At 45.2% G+C, this 15125-nt stretch overlaps 1 protein-coding gene across 1 annotated transcript in view; it reads left to right on the forward strand.

Moving 5' to 3' along the window:
* LOC115088483 (phospholipase B1, membrane-associated-like) overlaps positions 1-15125 on the forward strand; it is a 37931-nt gene that overhangs the window by 15857 nt on the left and 6949 nt on the right. The window contains exons 7-8 of the mRNA XM_029596753.1: positions 9300-9381; positions 9763-9867. Of these exons, the coding sequence (XP_029452613.1) occupies positions 9300-9381; positions 9763-9867 (187 nt within the window). The remainder of the gene's footprint in view (positions 1-9299; positions 9382-9762; positions 9868-15125) is intronic.

A 15125-nucleotide genomic window follows, 5' to 3' on the forward strand; every position in this document is an offset into this window, starting at 1 on the left:
CACTGGGACCAGATGGTATAATCCTCAAACTTCAGAAAGAACTAAAAAAATCTATTTGCAGACATATTACTAGTTATCTCTAACTTTTCATTTAAATCAGCCACAGTACCTGAGGATTCAAGGGTGGCCAGCATGATGCCCATTTCTAAAATGGGTTTCAGGGGTTATCCGGGAAACTATGGTGAGTTTGATGTTGATACCAGGAAAAATGATAGAAGCTATTGTGATGAACAAAATACTGGCCATCTGCATTTAAAGAGATCAATGGGACAGAGCCAACATGGATTTATAAAAGGGAAGTCTTGTCTTAAAAAAACATTTGTTAGATTTTTTGAGGGGTTAATAAACATGGGGACAAGGGTGAGTCATCTGCCATAGTGTATCTGTATTTTTAAAAGGCATTTGACAAGTCCCCCAAGAGAGGCTCATCAGGGAATTAGAGAGTCATGGGATAGGAGGCAATACCAAACAGTGGATTGTAACTGGCTAAAAGGAAATAGAAAATAGGACTGAATGGTCATTGGTCTCAATGCTGAAGGATAAATAGTGGACTGCCCCAGGAATCTGTACTGGACCGGGCTTTTTAATATTTATTTAATTTTATTTATTTAGTGATTTTTTTATATACCGCGGCACGTTAAAAACATCACCTCGGTTTACAATGAAAAATAAATCAGCAACAGGCTTTACAATTAAATGAAATTAAGAGGAAACATTATAAATACATTAAAACAAAACTATTAAACCAATGATAATCATATTGTACAGTTGAGGCAGGCCTAATAAGGAAGGGAGATCAGCAACAGGTAACATAAAACTTAGCAACGAGCAATTCATTAATATGAAGTGTGGATATGGATCCAAAAAACAGACTTTACAAAGGGTGGGTGTAGAGTGGACATTTAGGTACAATAGATGAGCAGGAGTTATAGCAAGATATCTATTTGAAGGCAGATAAAGAATTTTGAGTGGAACAAGCGATCAGCAATTCTGAAGAGGAGATGATTATTGAGTGTATATTGAGAATATATTAATAAACTAACGAAAACTGCCTGGCATTACTCGGGTCGTCTGGTTCATATCAGCTATAAATTTTAAAACTGAAGAAAAGTGAAAGCAATAAATATTGTTTACTTGCTTAAGCAACTAACAGAAAGCATATAAACACTTAGGGAACCTCTCTATAAACTACATTGAGAGTATGTTAGATGTCTCTCGCTGCCGAATGTAGAGAGAGTGCTAAATAGCGATTGTTACAGGGGAAGATTAAAAAGCACCAGTTCCAGTACAGACCCCTGGCTGTCTCGGCGACTTCCAAGTCCCTTACCTGTCTCACCTCCAGTGTAGGGACTTTTCTAGTTGTTACCTTTCTTACCTCACAAGAAGTTCCCAATTTACTGCCTGAGGCTCGTGGCATTCAGGGGTTTCGCTGCGCTGGCTGGCTTGTTATACTCTTTATTATGGAAAGCAAAGAAAAGCCAGAAAGAGAATACAGGAAAGGTAAAAGTTTCCTGGGAGCGGCTTGGAGCATCTAACCGTGACGTATTACCAAAGCCTTCTCAGTTTCTAAGCTATACAGTACATCCTTATAAACTAATACTGCTACAATGTTTTTTTCTCTTGTTTTGGGATGGCTCCCTTTTTTGGAGTGGAAACCTTTTACCTAAATTAATGATGTCAAAGAACTGTTATCTTGGTACACTCCCCCCATTCCATGTTAGCTAGGCCTTGAGCTGGAGACAGTTCTCTACACAAACTTCTTCCGTTTCTCATCCAAGGCCTGTTTTGCCTGCTCATAAAAACAAAACACATTCCTCTCTCTTGTGCAAAGCTCTTCCATTAATTTCATTATTAAATCCAGATTATTAACATTCCCCCCCTTGAAGAATTAGCGCTACTAATTCTTCACTCCGGATGGCCCATACCTGGCATTACCAGGTAACAGTATTTTTGACATCATTAGTTTAGGTAAAGGTTGAGTAATTCTCCACTCCAAATAAGGGAGCTATCCCAAAACAAAAGAGGAAAAAAAAACAAAAACGCTGTCAGCCATACATGTATATAATGTATCTTGTATTAGGGAAAGAGAAGAGTGAGAGAGCAGAACAGGCTAAGTAGAACTTCGCTACTAGATGCACTATGCTTCTAAGAGACTAATTATATATTCATTTCTTGCATTTTACTAAAGATTATTCATTAAGACAAGAAGTTGTGACTTATTACACAAGGGCATGCCTTCTGCCCCACATAGGCTCTGTTATTGAACTCTCTGTGTGCGTGAAGAACACAGATAATGATGCATGCATATTTGCTTGTATGTGTGTTTGGGGGAGCATGTGCATGTATGTATATGTGTGTGCTTGTGTTTGTGTGTCTGTCGGGGTCTAACAAAACACTCAACAACTGCGCTTTTAGTTAATGTTCTTTAATGCAGAAAACCAAAAAAAAGCGAACAAAACTTGAGCTTCCTGACTTACAGTTTGCAGGGAAACACCCAAAGTAATAAAAAAGCAGTATCCCCTTAAGGAATAAACTTAGGAGAGAGACCCAGTTCAGCTCGCAAAAGCCTAAGCGCAGCCTGGTGCAGAGCCAGCAATAAGGGCTCAGGAGACATTGAGCCAGCAGAGCATTCTTCTGGCTAGCACTTAAGAATAGCTGAGAAAATAAGGTGGGTTTACCTACAGCGATACCTGGAAAGGTAACAACACTACAGCTTCCCCAATTCCTCACGGATAAAATAGCTCTCTCCACACAGCTCCAGTCCACCACCAGGCTTGGCATTTCAAAACCCAGGAAAAGGATCTTGGAGTCATTGTGGACAAATCTCTGAAATTCTCTCAGCTCGGTGCGTGGCGGCAGTAAAAAAAAAACCCCAAACTGAATGTTAGGTATTATAAGGAAAGGAGTAGAAGATATCATAATTCCTCTGCGTCAGTCCATGGTGCAAACTGCATCTTGAGTACTGTGTGCAGTTCTGGTTGTCCCATCTGAAAAAAGATATAGCAGAACTAGAAAAGGTACAGAGAAGGGCAACCAAAATGGTAAAGGGTCTGAGGAAAGGCTAAACAGGTAAGGTCACTTCAGCCTGAGAGGAGAAATGGCAGAGGTTTATAAAATCATAAATGGGGTGGAATGGGTAAATAGGGAACAGCTCTTTATGCTTTCCAATACTACTAGGACTAGGGGACACTCCATGAAGCTAATAGGTAGCACACTTAAAACAAATTAGAATATTTTTTTCACTCCACACTGTGCAGTTTGTTGCCAGAGGATATGGTGAAAGCAGTTAGTGCAGCTGGGTTTTAAAAGGGTCTAGACAAGTTCCTGGCTTGCGAAAGCCATTGCTTCTCCCTGGTTATGTGCAAGAAGAATTGGATCCATTTTTTGGGATCCTACCAGGTACTTATGGATCCATTTTTTGGGATCCTACCAGGTACTTGTGACCTGCATTGGCCACTGTCGAAGCCCAGGATACTGGGCTTGATGGACATTATTTATTTATTTATTTTTTGGTTTTTATTTTTGGTCTGACCCAGCATGGCACCTCTTATCTTCTGATATTCTTAAAGATAAAAGGTTTTGTAATGGCCTTCAGCCCCCAGACTTGAATAGTGAGTACCTGTGGGGAGATCTCAAACATGCAGAGACCTGAGAATATTTATCAGCTAGAAGAGCTCTGCAAGGAAGAGCAGGAAAAAGAAATTCTAAAACCAAGAACAGTTAGGCTCTTAGCTGTGAGAGGAAACATTTGGAAGCCGTTATTACTGCCAAAGGAGGTGTTACAAAGTGCTGACTGAAAGGTCATCCAGACTTTTGCACATGCCATTTTCACTTATCTACAGTATTATTTTCAATCCCCTGAAATCATCAAATGAATAGCATTTTTACATTTAAAACTTTCAGAACGATGTTTTTTTTACTGTGTAGCTTCTGTTCACTTAGAGATTCACTGAAATTTACAATTTGCCTAAACTTTTGTACAGAACTGTACATCGATAAATACTTTTTTTTAAAAGTGTATTTGCTATCATGATTGCATTTTAATGTTTACTGTGTGGCTGGACGGATGGTAAATCAGATTAAATGCTGCATTAGCAATCTAGAGCTGTGACTTAAGCCATCCCACTCTCACCAGGGAGGGACAGGCCACACAGGGTTCAGTTATACTGCATCGGTGAGGTCTGCATAGATAGAATGAAGCTGCATTTCCAGAATGGGAAGGGGGGGGGGGGGCACGACAGCGCCATTGAAGGGAACACGAAAGTGTAGGTTCGTTGCAGCGGGCAGTGGGCCGGATCAGGGTTTCCCAGCCGGTATGTCTTCAGACCTGGTCAGGTGCACCATGGAGAGGCCCAGGTCTGGGTGCCACTGGGTGTGCAAACTGTGCAGTTACACAGGACAGCACACCGGGTGGTATCGGGAGCAGGTAGAGGCCTGCGCTACCGCTGGTGGACCCGATCCCACCGGCGGTGGAAGAAACAGGAGGCCCGTGCAGCCAGCAGTGAACTCCATCCCACCAGCAGCAAAAGAAGCAGGAAGCTTGTGGGGGTCGTCAGTGGATCCCATCACACCGGCAGCGGAAGAAACAGAAAGCCCATGCAGCCGCTGGCGGTAAAAGAAGCCTGTCATGAAGCTCCTCCTCAGGTGCTGGCCCTGCGGTAATTTGCAGTGCTACCCACTTCCATCATGAGATGAGAATACCGGAAGTGCTGGCACCACGAGTGTTGAATTACCGCAGGGCCAGCATGCAGGAAGAGCTGCAGAAAAGCTGCTCTCCCCAACAAAAACTGTATAGGCTGGCGGTGGCGGTGGCGGCAGCAGTAGCAGAGGAGGAATGACCCATGGACTCTGATTGCCTGGCCTGCATGTGTGTGTGTGAGTGAATTGGAGGCTACCCGTGGTGTGTGGGTGGGTGTGTGTATATGAATGGGAGGCTGCCTGGGATGGGTGTGTGTGTGTGAATGAATGGGAGGCTGCCTGGGCTGGGTGTGTGTATGTGAGTGAATGGGAAGCTGCCTGGGATGGGTGTGTGTGTGTGTGAGTGAATGGGAAGCTGCCTGGGATGAGTGTGTGTGTGTGTGAGTGAATGGGAGGCTGCCTGGGCTGGGTGTGTGGGTGGGTGTGTGTGAGTGAATGGGAAGCTGCCTGGGATGGGTGTGTGTGTGTGAGTGAATGGGAAGCTGCCTGGGATGAGTGTGTGTGTGTGTGAGTGAATGGGAAGCTGCTGGGACGTTTGTGTGTGAGTGAATGGGAAGCTGTCTGGGATGGGCGTGTGTGTGTGAGTGAATGGGAAGCCGCCTGGGACGTTTGTGTGTGAGTGAATGGGAAGCTGCCTGGGATGGGTGTGTGTGTGTGAGTGAATGGGAAGCTGCCTGGGATGGGTGTGTGTGTGTGAGTGAATGGGAAGCTGCCTGGGATGGGTGTATGTGTGTGAGTGAATGGGAGGCTGCCTGGGATGGGTGTATGTGTGTGAGTGAATGGGAGGCTGCCTGTGGTGTGTGTATGAGTGTGGGAGGCTGCCTGGGATGGGTATGTGGGTAGGTGTGTGTGTGAATGGGAGGCTGCCTGGGTTGAGTGTGTGTGTGTGTGAATGGGAGGCTGCCTGGGATGAGTGCTTGTATGTGAGTGTGTGTGAATGGGAGGCTGCCTGGGATGAGTGCCTGTGTGTGAATGGGAGGCTACCTGGGATGAGTGCGTGTGTATGTGAAATGAGAAGCTGCTTGAGATGGGGTATGTGTGGAGAGAGAGAGAGAGAATGAGGGCCTGCCTTGCATTTGGTTGTATAAGAATGGAAGCCTGCCTGGGGGGTGTGAGAGTGAATGGGAGGTTGCCTGTGGTATGTGGGTGTGAATGGGAGCTTGTTGGGATTGTGTGTGTGAGAGAGAGAGAGAAGAATGGGCTGCAGATGGAGCTCAACCTGCCAGCAGCTGAAATGAAGAGGATGACTCAGGGCTGCTGGCAGATCCCAACCAAAGAAGATCTGGAAATGCCTCAGGGTTTGTCTGAGAGAGAGCCTATGTGTGTAAGAGCTTGTGTGTGTATATATATATATATAAGAAAGAGAGGAGAAAGTTTGTGCATCCTATTCCCACTAATCCATGACAATCTCAGGGTGACTGAAAATCAAAAGTTCCCAAGTATGGAGAGGGTACATTTTTAAAATCCTTTTTAGTTTTATTTTTCAAGTGTTATTTGATGTGTCTTCTGTTTTGAAATATTTTATTGGTGTTTAACATTAAAAAATTTTTTTTTTTAATCTTTTTAATTATTCAATCTTTTATTTCTCATCTGTTTTTGGAATGTTAGTATGATTTTAGTATTATGATTATGTATTTATTTTATTTCTTGATTTTATTGTTTGATGTTCAAGGAGTAGTGATGGTTCTGTTTTTTCATTGTTGCACTGCATAGAGTGTGATGCTTGTGGTTTCCAGTTCAGTTTTTGACTGCATTTGTATTTCTACTTTATGGTTGCTCTATTCTGTATTTGGTAAGAGTCCGTTTAGGTTCTGCAGGTGTGACTGAGGTGCAATGCTGACAGATTAAAAAAAAAACATTTTGGAAGAGAGACTGGTGCGGCTTTCAGGGCCTCCCTCGTTCTTCTTCTGGCCCTGTGAGCCCTCACCAAGTCCACACGGCCTGCCCCGTGGAAGGTGGTGGTCCACAACATTTTCTGGTTTTTTTAATTTGGCGTGCCTGGGCTTGGAAAAGGTTGGGAAATGCAGGGTGAGATTTACAAAACGCCCATACCCTCTTTTGGCTCTCTCACTTGTGCACGTACCAGGAGATACGCACATACATGGGCTGCTTTTAAAATCTGCTCGGCGGTTTGGGCGCATGCCGGGCTTTTAAAATTCACCCCTTAGTAGCAAGGAGCCAAATATAAGCTTTGTTCCCTGTACGTACCAGGATCAGTCCAGACTGCTGGGTTATGCCTCCCTTCCAGCAGATGGAGTCAGAGAAACAAACCAAAAAGGCACCCCCTATATAACCTGGTGTGCCACCTGCAATCCCCCAGTATATCTCTGACTCCAGCAGGCGAAAGAGAGACATTACCTGCGGTCCTGATCCTCGCCAGTTTTATTACCTTTGAGGTACCAGGTTGATTGGGGGGATCTTCTATTGACTAGATCAATTTTTTAAAGATTCAATAAAGTTAAAAAAAAAAAAATAGTAAAGTAGGTTGTCAGCGGCTATTGTGTGTTCCGCAGGCAGGCACGGCAGGACTATGCTCTGAGGCCGTTTCCCGGTGTTAGTGCTGCAGCCCGGTGAGTAGGGGGAGTATTCATTGGTGGGCTGATCACTCCCCCCCCCCCCCCCCCCCCCCGTTTCCCGGAGAAGGGTTATTCCTCCGGAAGGTGCTGCCTTTTGTGTTTTTTACTGACGGGGACATTACAAAAAAAAAAAAAAGAGAGACACGCTGTGAAGTTCTCTTTTATTTTTGCTCCCTACCCGCTGACCAGCACTTGCCTGCCGCAACTCCCGGGCACCCGGACGGGGCGGATTTATTCGCCCGGCTGCCTCTTTAATTTTCGCGGGTTTCGATGCCACGCAGTTCTGAATGTGGGGTGTGTGGGGAGCCGGCGTCTCGTGAGGGTCCATCACTCGTGAGGGTCCATCACTTACAGGCAGGATGCTGAGTGATCTGTGAATATCCACCCTACGTTTTATGGATGCATCATGTTGCGGTGGCGCTATTGGATGCAAAAGCCGGCAGCGATAACACCGCAGTGGTGCCATCGCTGCCGGCTGTCACAGGCCTGCCCCCATTACAGCGGGATTCACTAAGCTGTGCGACATAGGAAAATCCAGGCCTTAGATGGTTATCAACCTTTGGAGGTCACACTTGACTCCGTTAGTAGAGGTCACAAAGGATGATGTCATAATGAAACACCATCCAATATTAATCCTTGAAGGGTCTCACAGAAGGAGCTCAAACAGATTTGGATGAGATTTATCATAAGTTTTGACTCCTCTCGCCAAATAATCCAACCAATTCTTTCATTCCCCATAGCCCTGGAGTTTAATAGAAAAAGGATCTGAATTTAAGAAAGCATGGGATAAATACAGAGGATTTCTAAGAAAGTGATGGGAATTATAAAGCTAAATAAATTGGGCAGAAGACTTTTTCTGCCGCATGTTTCTATGTTTCGTATAATTGTATGCAGAAGGGTGGAGAGTCTGCACATTATTTTTTTCGTGCAAACTTGTACCCTGAATTTCTAAACAAAAGAGGTTGGAGAGACAGATTCATAATGGAGGCACCCACCCCCATTGAGGGAGCAGCTTAACGGAGATGGATGTGATGAAATAAAATCACGCAGCTGAGAGAATGACTGACCCAATCTGTCAATGAAAATAAGGACAGTGAACAACCTTCTCTCCTCAAGTATGACAGAGAAGGCCCCAACCTGGTGGCACTGATGACAGGGAGCCCCAACGAAGTGCTGATTGGGGTCCAAGGAGAGGCATTGAAGATGACAGGGGATCCAGACAAAAATCGATGACTGGGGCCCCAGGCAGGGTGCTGAAGATGACCAGGGATCTCAGCACTTTGGCAATAATAACAAGGGGACTCGGCAGTTTGGCAAGGATGACTAAGGGTTTCGGCACTTTGGTGACAACAACCGGGGATCTCAGTTTAGCTATGATGACCAGGGACCTCAGTGCTTTGGTGTTGACGACTGGGGGGGGGGGGGGGGGGGGGTCCAGGCACTTTGATGACAATAACCAGGGGCCTAGGTACTTTGGCGATGATGACTGGGGGTCTAGGTGCTTTGAGCCGTGATGTTTGAAGAGGTACACACGTGAGTTGGTTAGTACAATAGGAATGATGTCTAATCTATTTTATTTGTTAGTTTTAACTCTGATGTGTTTAAGATTATGTCTTGTGTTTTATTTGTTATGTGCTCTGGACAAATTGTTTTAGGAAGATGCAGACTGTAAATTGTTTTAGGAAGATGCAGACTGTAAATAAAGAAAGAAAAGAAAACTTATGCATATAAGTTTCCATTTAAATTTACACCTAAGTGCATAAAACCCCCCCTGCACTATCATACGGCTAAGAAAGATGGCAAGCCCAACTCAACCACGAGTAAGAGAAAAGAATGAAAACGTTAAAGGTAAACCCAGCCCATGTTTAGCAAATACTGACCGCACTGTAGCCCAGCAGTGTCGTGCCATTCCCGACATGGGGGGCACGGTCAGATCTCTGCAGGAAGCATGGAGGCGCGGAGGAGAAACCAGGCTGGGAAGGGGGTCATCCTTTTCCGGAAACACAACCTATGTCTTCTCCTTAGGAATGCATGCCCGTGCTTCGTGAACCCGAGAGATGGCTCCCCAGAGTTGAATGAAATGAAGAGAGTCAACCGGGACTTTCAGGTAAGAGCTGGGTTTTCCATCTCTGCATAGCTTTGTGGCAGATGTGCACAAATCCGGTCCACGAAGGCCACAACAAGGTCAGGCTTTCAGAGTAGCCAAAATATGCAAGTGCAAGTGCTTCTTAGACCGAATGTATGCAGATACATCTGATAAGTACTTACTGTGAATATTCTGACAACCAGAACCGTTTGTGACTCTTGAGGACCGAAGTGGTGCCTCTCTGTCTAGCATGGTAACTATTTATTATTTAGTTTTATATTCTGCTTTTCGGCACTTCAAAGCAGATTACATTCAGGTACTGTGGGTATTATTCTTTCCAGGTTTTCTTTGCCACTGGCAACTCTTACATCTAACCTCGTTTGCATTCTTGCTAATTCACAGGAAAAAAGCAGCAACCTGATCCACAGTGGGCGGTATTCGTCCCGTGAGGATTTCACTGTGGTGGTCCAGCCCTTCTTCAGGAACACCATCGTCCCGTTAGACAGTGTGAGTCATGTTCATGCTGAACACCTGCCAAGTCCTAAGTCTCTAAAAGCAGCAAGCATGATTTATAATAGTGAGAATTGCTCACCGGTCCTAAAGGGGCAAATACACAGGAATCACCTTTTTACCGTTTCTAGTGTGCATGTTCGTACGGAGTATAAGCACGGAAGAGAACTTATCCATGTAGCTTGAGATTTGGATCAATGAAAGGAAATGTGTGTGCTCATTACCAAATATTACCACACACTCATAAGAGACTACAGCGTAGAAATGTTACCAAATCCAGTAACGACATTATAAGACCCACCTCAGTGTATATTCCTTAGGCACCAGCACCTAGGAGCTAAATCTAGAAACCAAGGAACAGCAATAAAGTATAACATTTATAGAATAACCAGCATCAATTGGCCACCCTGGGCAGATCAGTCATTTAGTAATATTTATGTGATTCTTGCCACATGCATACTTTGTCTGCTGGCATTTTCCCCAAGGCTTCCACAAATTAACCAGGTCCTCTGTCGTCGTGCACATCAATTATGTCATTGGTGGTGCCTGCTACAAGATTTACACATCTGTTTGCAGCCTGATATACAGCAAAGAGTCTAGCTTTGCTCCTGTCGTCTTTGGTCTGCATTATTTGCTCAACTACTGGAGACCAGCTCTGCACTGTTATTGGGATAAGATCATACCAGCCTGTTTGCTGAATTTCATCATCACATGCGCACAAACTGCAACATGCTGTAATAGTAACTGCAGCCCAAGGAAAGACCAGACCAGCTCAGTGAGCCAGTGATCAGAGCTCTGCCCAGCCAAGCAGAAGACTTTTGCTTCAACTCTTGTTCTTGGGCAGACTAGGACCGTAAATACTGCTGAAACACTTGGGAGTACGGGAAGAGAACCAAGTAGTGCTCTTACAGTGACGCCCTAGAGCCCAGACATGGAACAGTGTGGGAATAAGCTCTGGAGGAAAACATGATGGCCTCCCTACCAGTAAAAGTTGTTGCAGTACGTGTCCAGGACATTGGAAAAATCCTAAACCCCATACATAACTCTCTGAGTCATGTGAGAAAGATTTAAGAAGAGATGCTTTATAAGAAAGCATGAAAAGAGAGATCTATCATCTGCATTGAAAATGCAATGTAAGTTCATTCATAGCTTGTATTCATCCTTTGGCATATACTTGTTTATGAGATAGCTGAAAGTAGTGGAAAATATATTCTGCCTCCATGATCTTTGTTATGGTAGATGAGTGGGTATTGAAATTCAAATAGCTATAATAATATATATAATAGCTATATATAAGAACAAGCTAGTATGCAACCCTTCATTACTAGACTGCTACATGTATTTCTCCATCAATAAATAGGAGTAAATCAACCATAAATAGGAGTAAATCAACCTCCTTCAAGAATTCTTGTTCTAGGCAAATCACAAAATAAAAACATAAACATTCATTTAGCATATAGGGATAAATTATCAAAAACATAAGACAATGCAATAATTACAAAGTCTAGACAATATTAAACAACATAATAAAAGTTAAAATAAATACAGGCAAACTAGAATGCATTCTTGCCTTACAAATTCTTCTCATTCATGCCTCAGTAGTGGCATTATTCACAAATCGATCATAAATAAAACATTACAAAACTGTTGGAAGAGTTTGCCTGAATAAATAGGTCACCAGTGGGTGTGAGATCATCCAAAACGTAATAAAAAAATTTAGAAAGAGACACTGGAACTCATCCATGCAGTAGCTCGAATGAAGAAAGACTGAGAGGCTTATGAGGCAGTGACTGTGCACAGAAACTCCTGCACATGTTTAGAAAGACTTCTGAGCTCTGAGAGTTGAGTCCATGTCAGCACTGTCAAATGATGTCAGCCACTGGTTATCTCTGATTTCCTCTTCATTCAGCCAGACCAGTCCAGATGCATTAGTTTATGCTCCTCTACCAGCAGATGGAGACAGAGAACAGATTTTCTGACATCACCCCTTAAAGAGTCCCATGCTGACCTCAGCCTGCTACATGTCATTTTTTAAGGTTCTAAGAGTTATAGCCCAGATACAGTTTTGATGGCTCAATAGGGTCATCTCTTCATCAGATCTCACTATTTTGAGGTACCAAAGAGGCATTAGAAAAAGGAATGCAGAGGGTGCCACTGGTGCTCAAAGTTTCCAATGCAGATGTAATGACCCAGTCTCTAGCCTAGTTGGTAGGCAGTTGCATTTCTTCTTTGGAGATAGGTCTAGATAACCTCTATCTAGTATTTCCTGTCTCCAGTAGATGGTAGGCAAGCATCCTGTGTTGTGAGCTGAGGTCTGGACTAAGCCTGATGAAGAGTAATTAGAAGAGCTAGACAGCTCCTGCGGTTACAGTCCTGTGGGCTGATCCTCTCCCAATTGAACAGACCAGAGATATTGGGCAGCTCCTGGGAGATGCAGTCCTGAGATGATCCTTCTCCGGTTGAATAGCCAGATGTGTCATGGTGTATGCTCATGGTGGTGGGTACAGTCTTGTACACGAAGGTCCTTCTTCGGTTGAGCAGGCCAGAGGAGTTGGGGGAAGCTCCTGTGATGCCAGTCCTATGGGCTGTTCATATATGGCTGAGCAGGCCAGAGGAGCTGAGTAGCTCCTGGGGGGTACAGTCTTGTGAGCTAATCCTTCCCTAGTTGAGAAGGCCAGAGGTGTCATGGCCTGCTCCGCTGGGGATGGAGAGGCGGTATGGTGCTTGGGCAAAGGTGTACCTTAGAAAGGTCAAGCAGTCTGGAGGTCAATTGAATACAAGTGACCACCAGGACTTCCAAGGCAGAAGCAACAACCAGGAAGAAGCCAAGGAGCAGAACTGGAGCAGGAACCAGGAGGAGAACTGAAAGCCAGGACTTGTGCACAGCTAGAGGGCCAGGATCGGAGCCAAGGACCAGGAATGGAGAAGGAATCTAAATACAACTGGAACAAAGAAATGCAGGAAATAAACCAGGCCAAAAGGATAACCTGGAAAGAACGCGGAGGACTGCTGGACCAGCAAAGATGTGTCAGATTAAGGCTCCTTATATACAACCCTCAATTTGGGATCCACCTAATGCTGGTCCAGTAGGGAAGCCTCTGCAGGTGCATCTCTCTTGCTTTGCTTCACCGTGTGTTTTCTACAGGAGCCTTGCTGATTCAATCCCTGCACAGGCCTTGAACACCCAGGTCCACAGGTTCAATCTCTGCTGACCCTGACAAAAGATGGGCAGCTCCTGGGAGCTGATCCTTTCCCCTGTGGAGCAAAGCTACAGGCCAGGGGGTTTCCACAGCTCTGGGCCTCGACAACAGCAGCTATCTCTCTTTCTCTTGATACGCCATTCTTCCTCCAGCCCTCCCTCCCCTCACTTCCTCTGCCAGGAGTTTCTCCTCCACCCCCTTCCTTAAGGTTGAGGGTCTTGCTGGCGCTGGTATCACCATTACAATGGCTAGAAATAAAGCCTAAAAAAAGAAAAGGGGGGAGAGAGAGGATTCAGCGGAGTCCGGAGCAAGCGGCAGGGAAGGCAGAGAGACAGCGCGACTGCGGCAGAGGACCCTGGGAAGGCTCTGGGTGAATAAAGTTTGCGGAGAGGAGAGGTAAGCGGGGCAGAGCCGTGGGAGTACATCGAGTAAAGCAGACCTGGTCAGCCTGCAGAATTCAACCGCCAGGCGCAAGAGGAATTTTACTATTCAGGGAAGAAGAGGAGAGGAAGATATATACCGGCAGATGCAGCACTGCCGTCTCTCCAACTAGAACTCCCAAACTAAAATATCGACAGAGTCAATGTGTTGGTGGCCCAAATGCTCGTGGTTACACAGGTAGTCTGACAGAGGCTATGCATGGAGCCTGCCACTGAGCCCACGATCTCTCCCAGGCTGCACAAATGCATCTTCTTCCTGGCAGGTACTGTCAAGAGTTTATCCTGCAAGGACTGAGGAGTACGAGATGGTACGTACTGGACACAGTTACTTACCCAATACTCTGGTCCTAAGCCATGCAATGACTTTAGAAATGAGCATCAGGAATGCAAGCTATACAGTAATGGGAAAACATGATCCTTACGGCGTAGCCCTCCCAAAATCCTTGCTGCTGTATTCTGTATCAATTGCAGCTGTCTTAGGCGACGACTGCGACAAACCCACATGGAGGTCATCAGCACCTGCACCGATGTGGCAAGATTCTCAGACAGCAAATAAAGTCTCAGCGTCGTCGGACGCTCAAATGGTCTGCGCAGTGGTGGTAATCTGCTCGTGGAATATCAATCCTGGATCAAACCAAACGGCACCGTGCAGAGTAATCCAGAAATCCACATGTGACTTCCCTTTACCAACCCATGGAGCTCCATTCAGTTTTATGGATGTTTCATTTTAACCAAGCGAGTTAGCTACACTTTCCTGTTCCACCTCCCCAGCTCTTCTATTCCCCCCTTGGCTGCCACCCTACGATGTGTTCTGCTAATCAGAATGTGTTTGATCTTTGCAGGAGGCACGAGAAAGGGACTTTTCTGTTCCCAGCCTAATTTCATGGAATGCTCTGCCAGTCCAGGTTCAAAATATTAGGGAGCCAATGGTTTTTAAGAAGGCACTTAAGACATTTCGGATTAAACAGGCTTTGGATCCACAGATTAACAAGTCCGGCACAGAAGCTGTTTTGTCAAGAACATTCTTTCTATTTGTTGCCATGTGTGCGCTATTTTGAATCCCGCCCCGAACTTTGCACTGAGCCCTGAGGCATCCCCACAGGACAACATCCAGGATGCAGAGCGAAACTGGCCCATTGCTACCTGCTGGGATCTTCCTTGCAAAAAGAGGAATATCACTGTGGCACCCTCCCCGCCGCCCCCCATGCCCACCTCCTTCAGCCGATCCACCCCACCATCTGTCCATGACAGACCATGTCAAAGGCCACGGTGAAATCAAAGACGACTGCCACCAACCCATCTCCCCTGTCCACACAGATCACCCAGCACGGAAAACAAAATGGGTCGCCATACTCGAGTTTTTCCGAAATCCGGATGAGTAACTGTCTAACAACAGAGAGATATCTAAGTGAGCTAAAAGCTGCTGTGCTACTGCTTTTTCCAGTATTTCACTTAGAAAAGGAAAACTTGAGATCCATCTGCAATGATCCATAACCATCACATCCAGTGCAGGTTTCTTTAACTGAGGCCTAATCACTCTCATTTTGAGAGCCTCTGAAATGACCCTTTCATTACTGACCTTAACCTTTCTACCACTCCATCCCTTGACCAGGCA

The sequence above is a fragment of the Rhinatrema bivittatum genome, chromosome 3, assembly GCF_901001135.1.
Source record: "Rhinatrema bivittatum chromosome 3, aRhiBiv1.1, whole genome shotgun sequence".
Taxonomy (NCBI): domain Eukaryota; kingdom Metazoa; phylum Chordata; class Amphibia; order Gymnophiona; family Rhinatrematidae; genus Rhinatrema; species Rhinatrema bivittatum.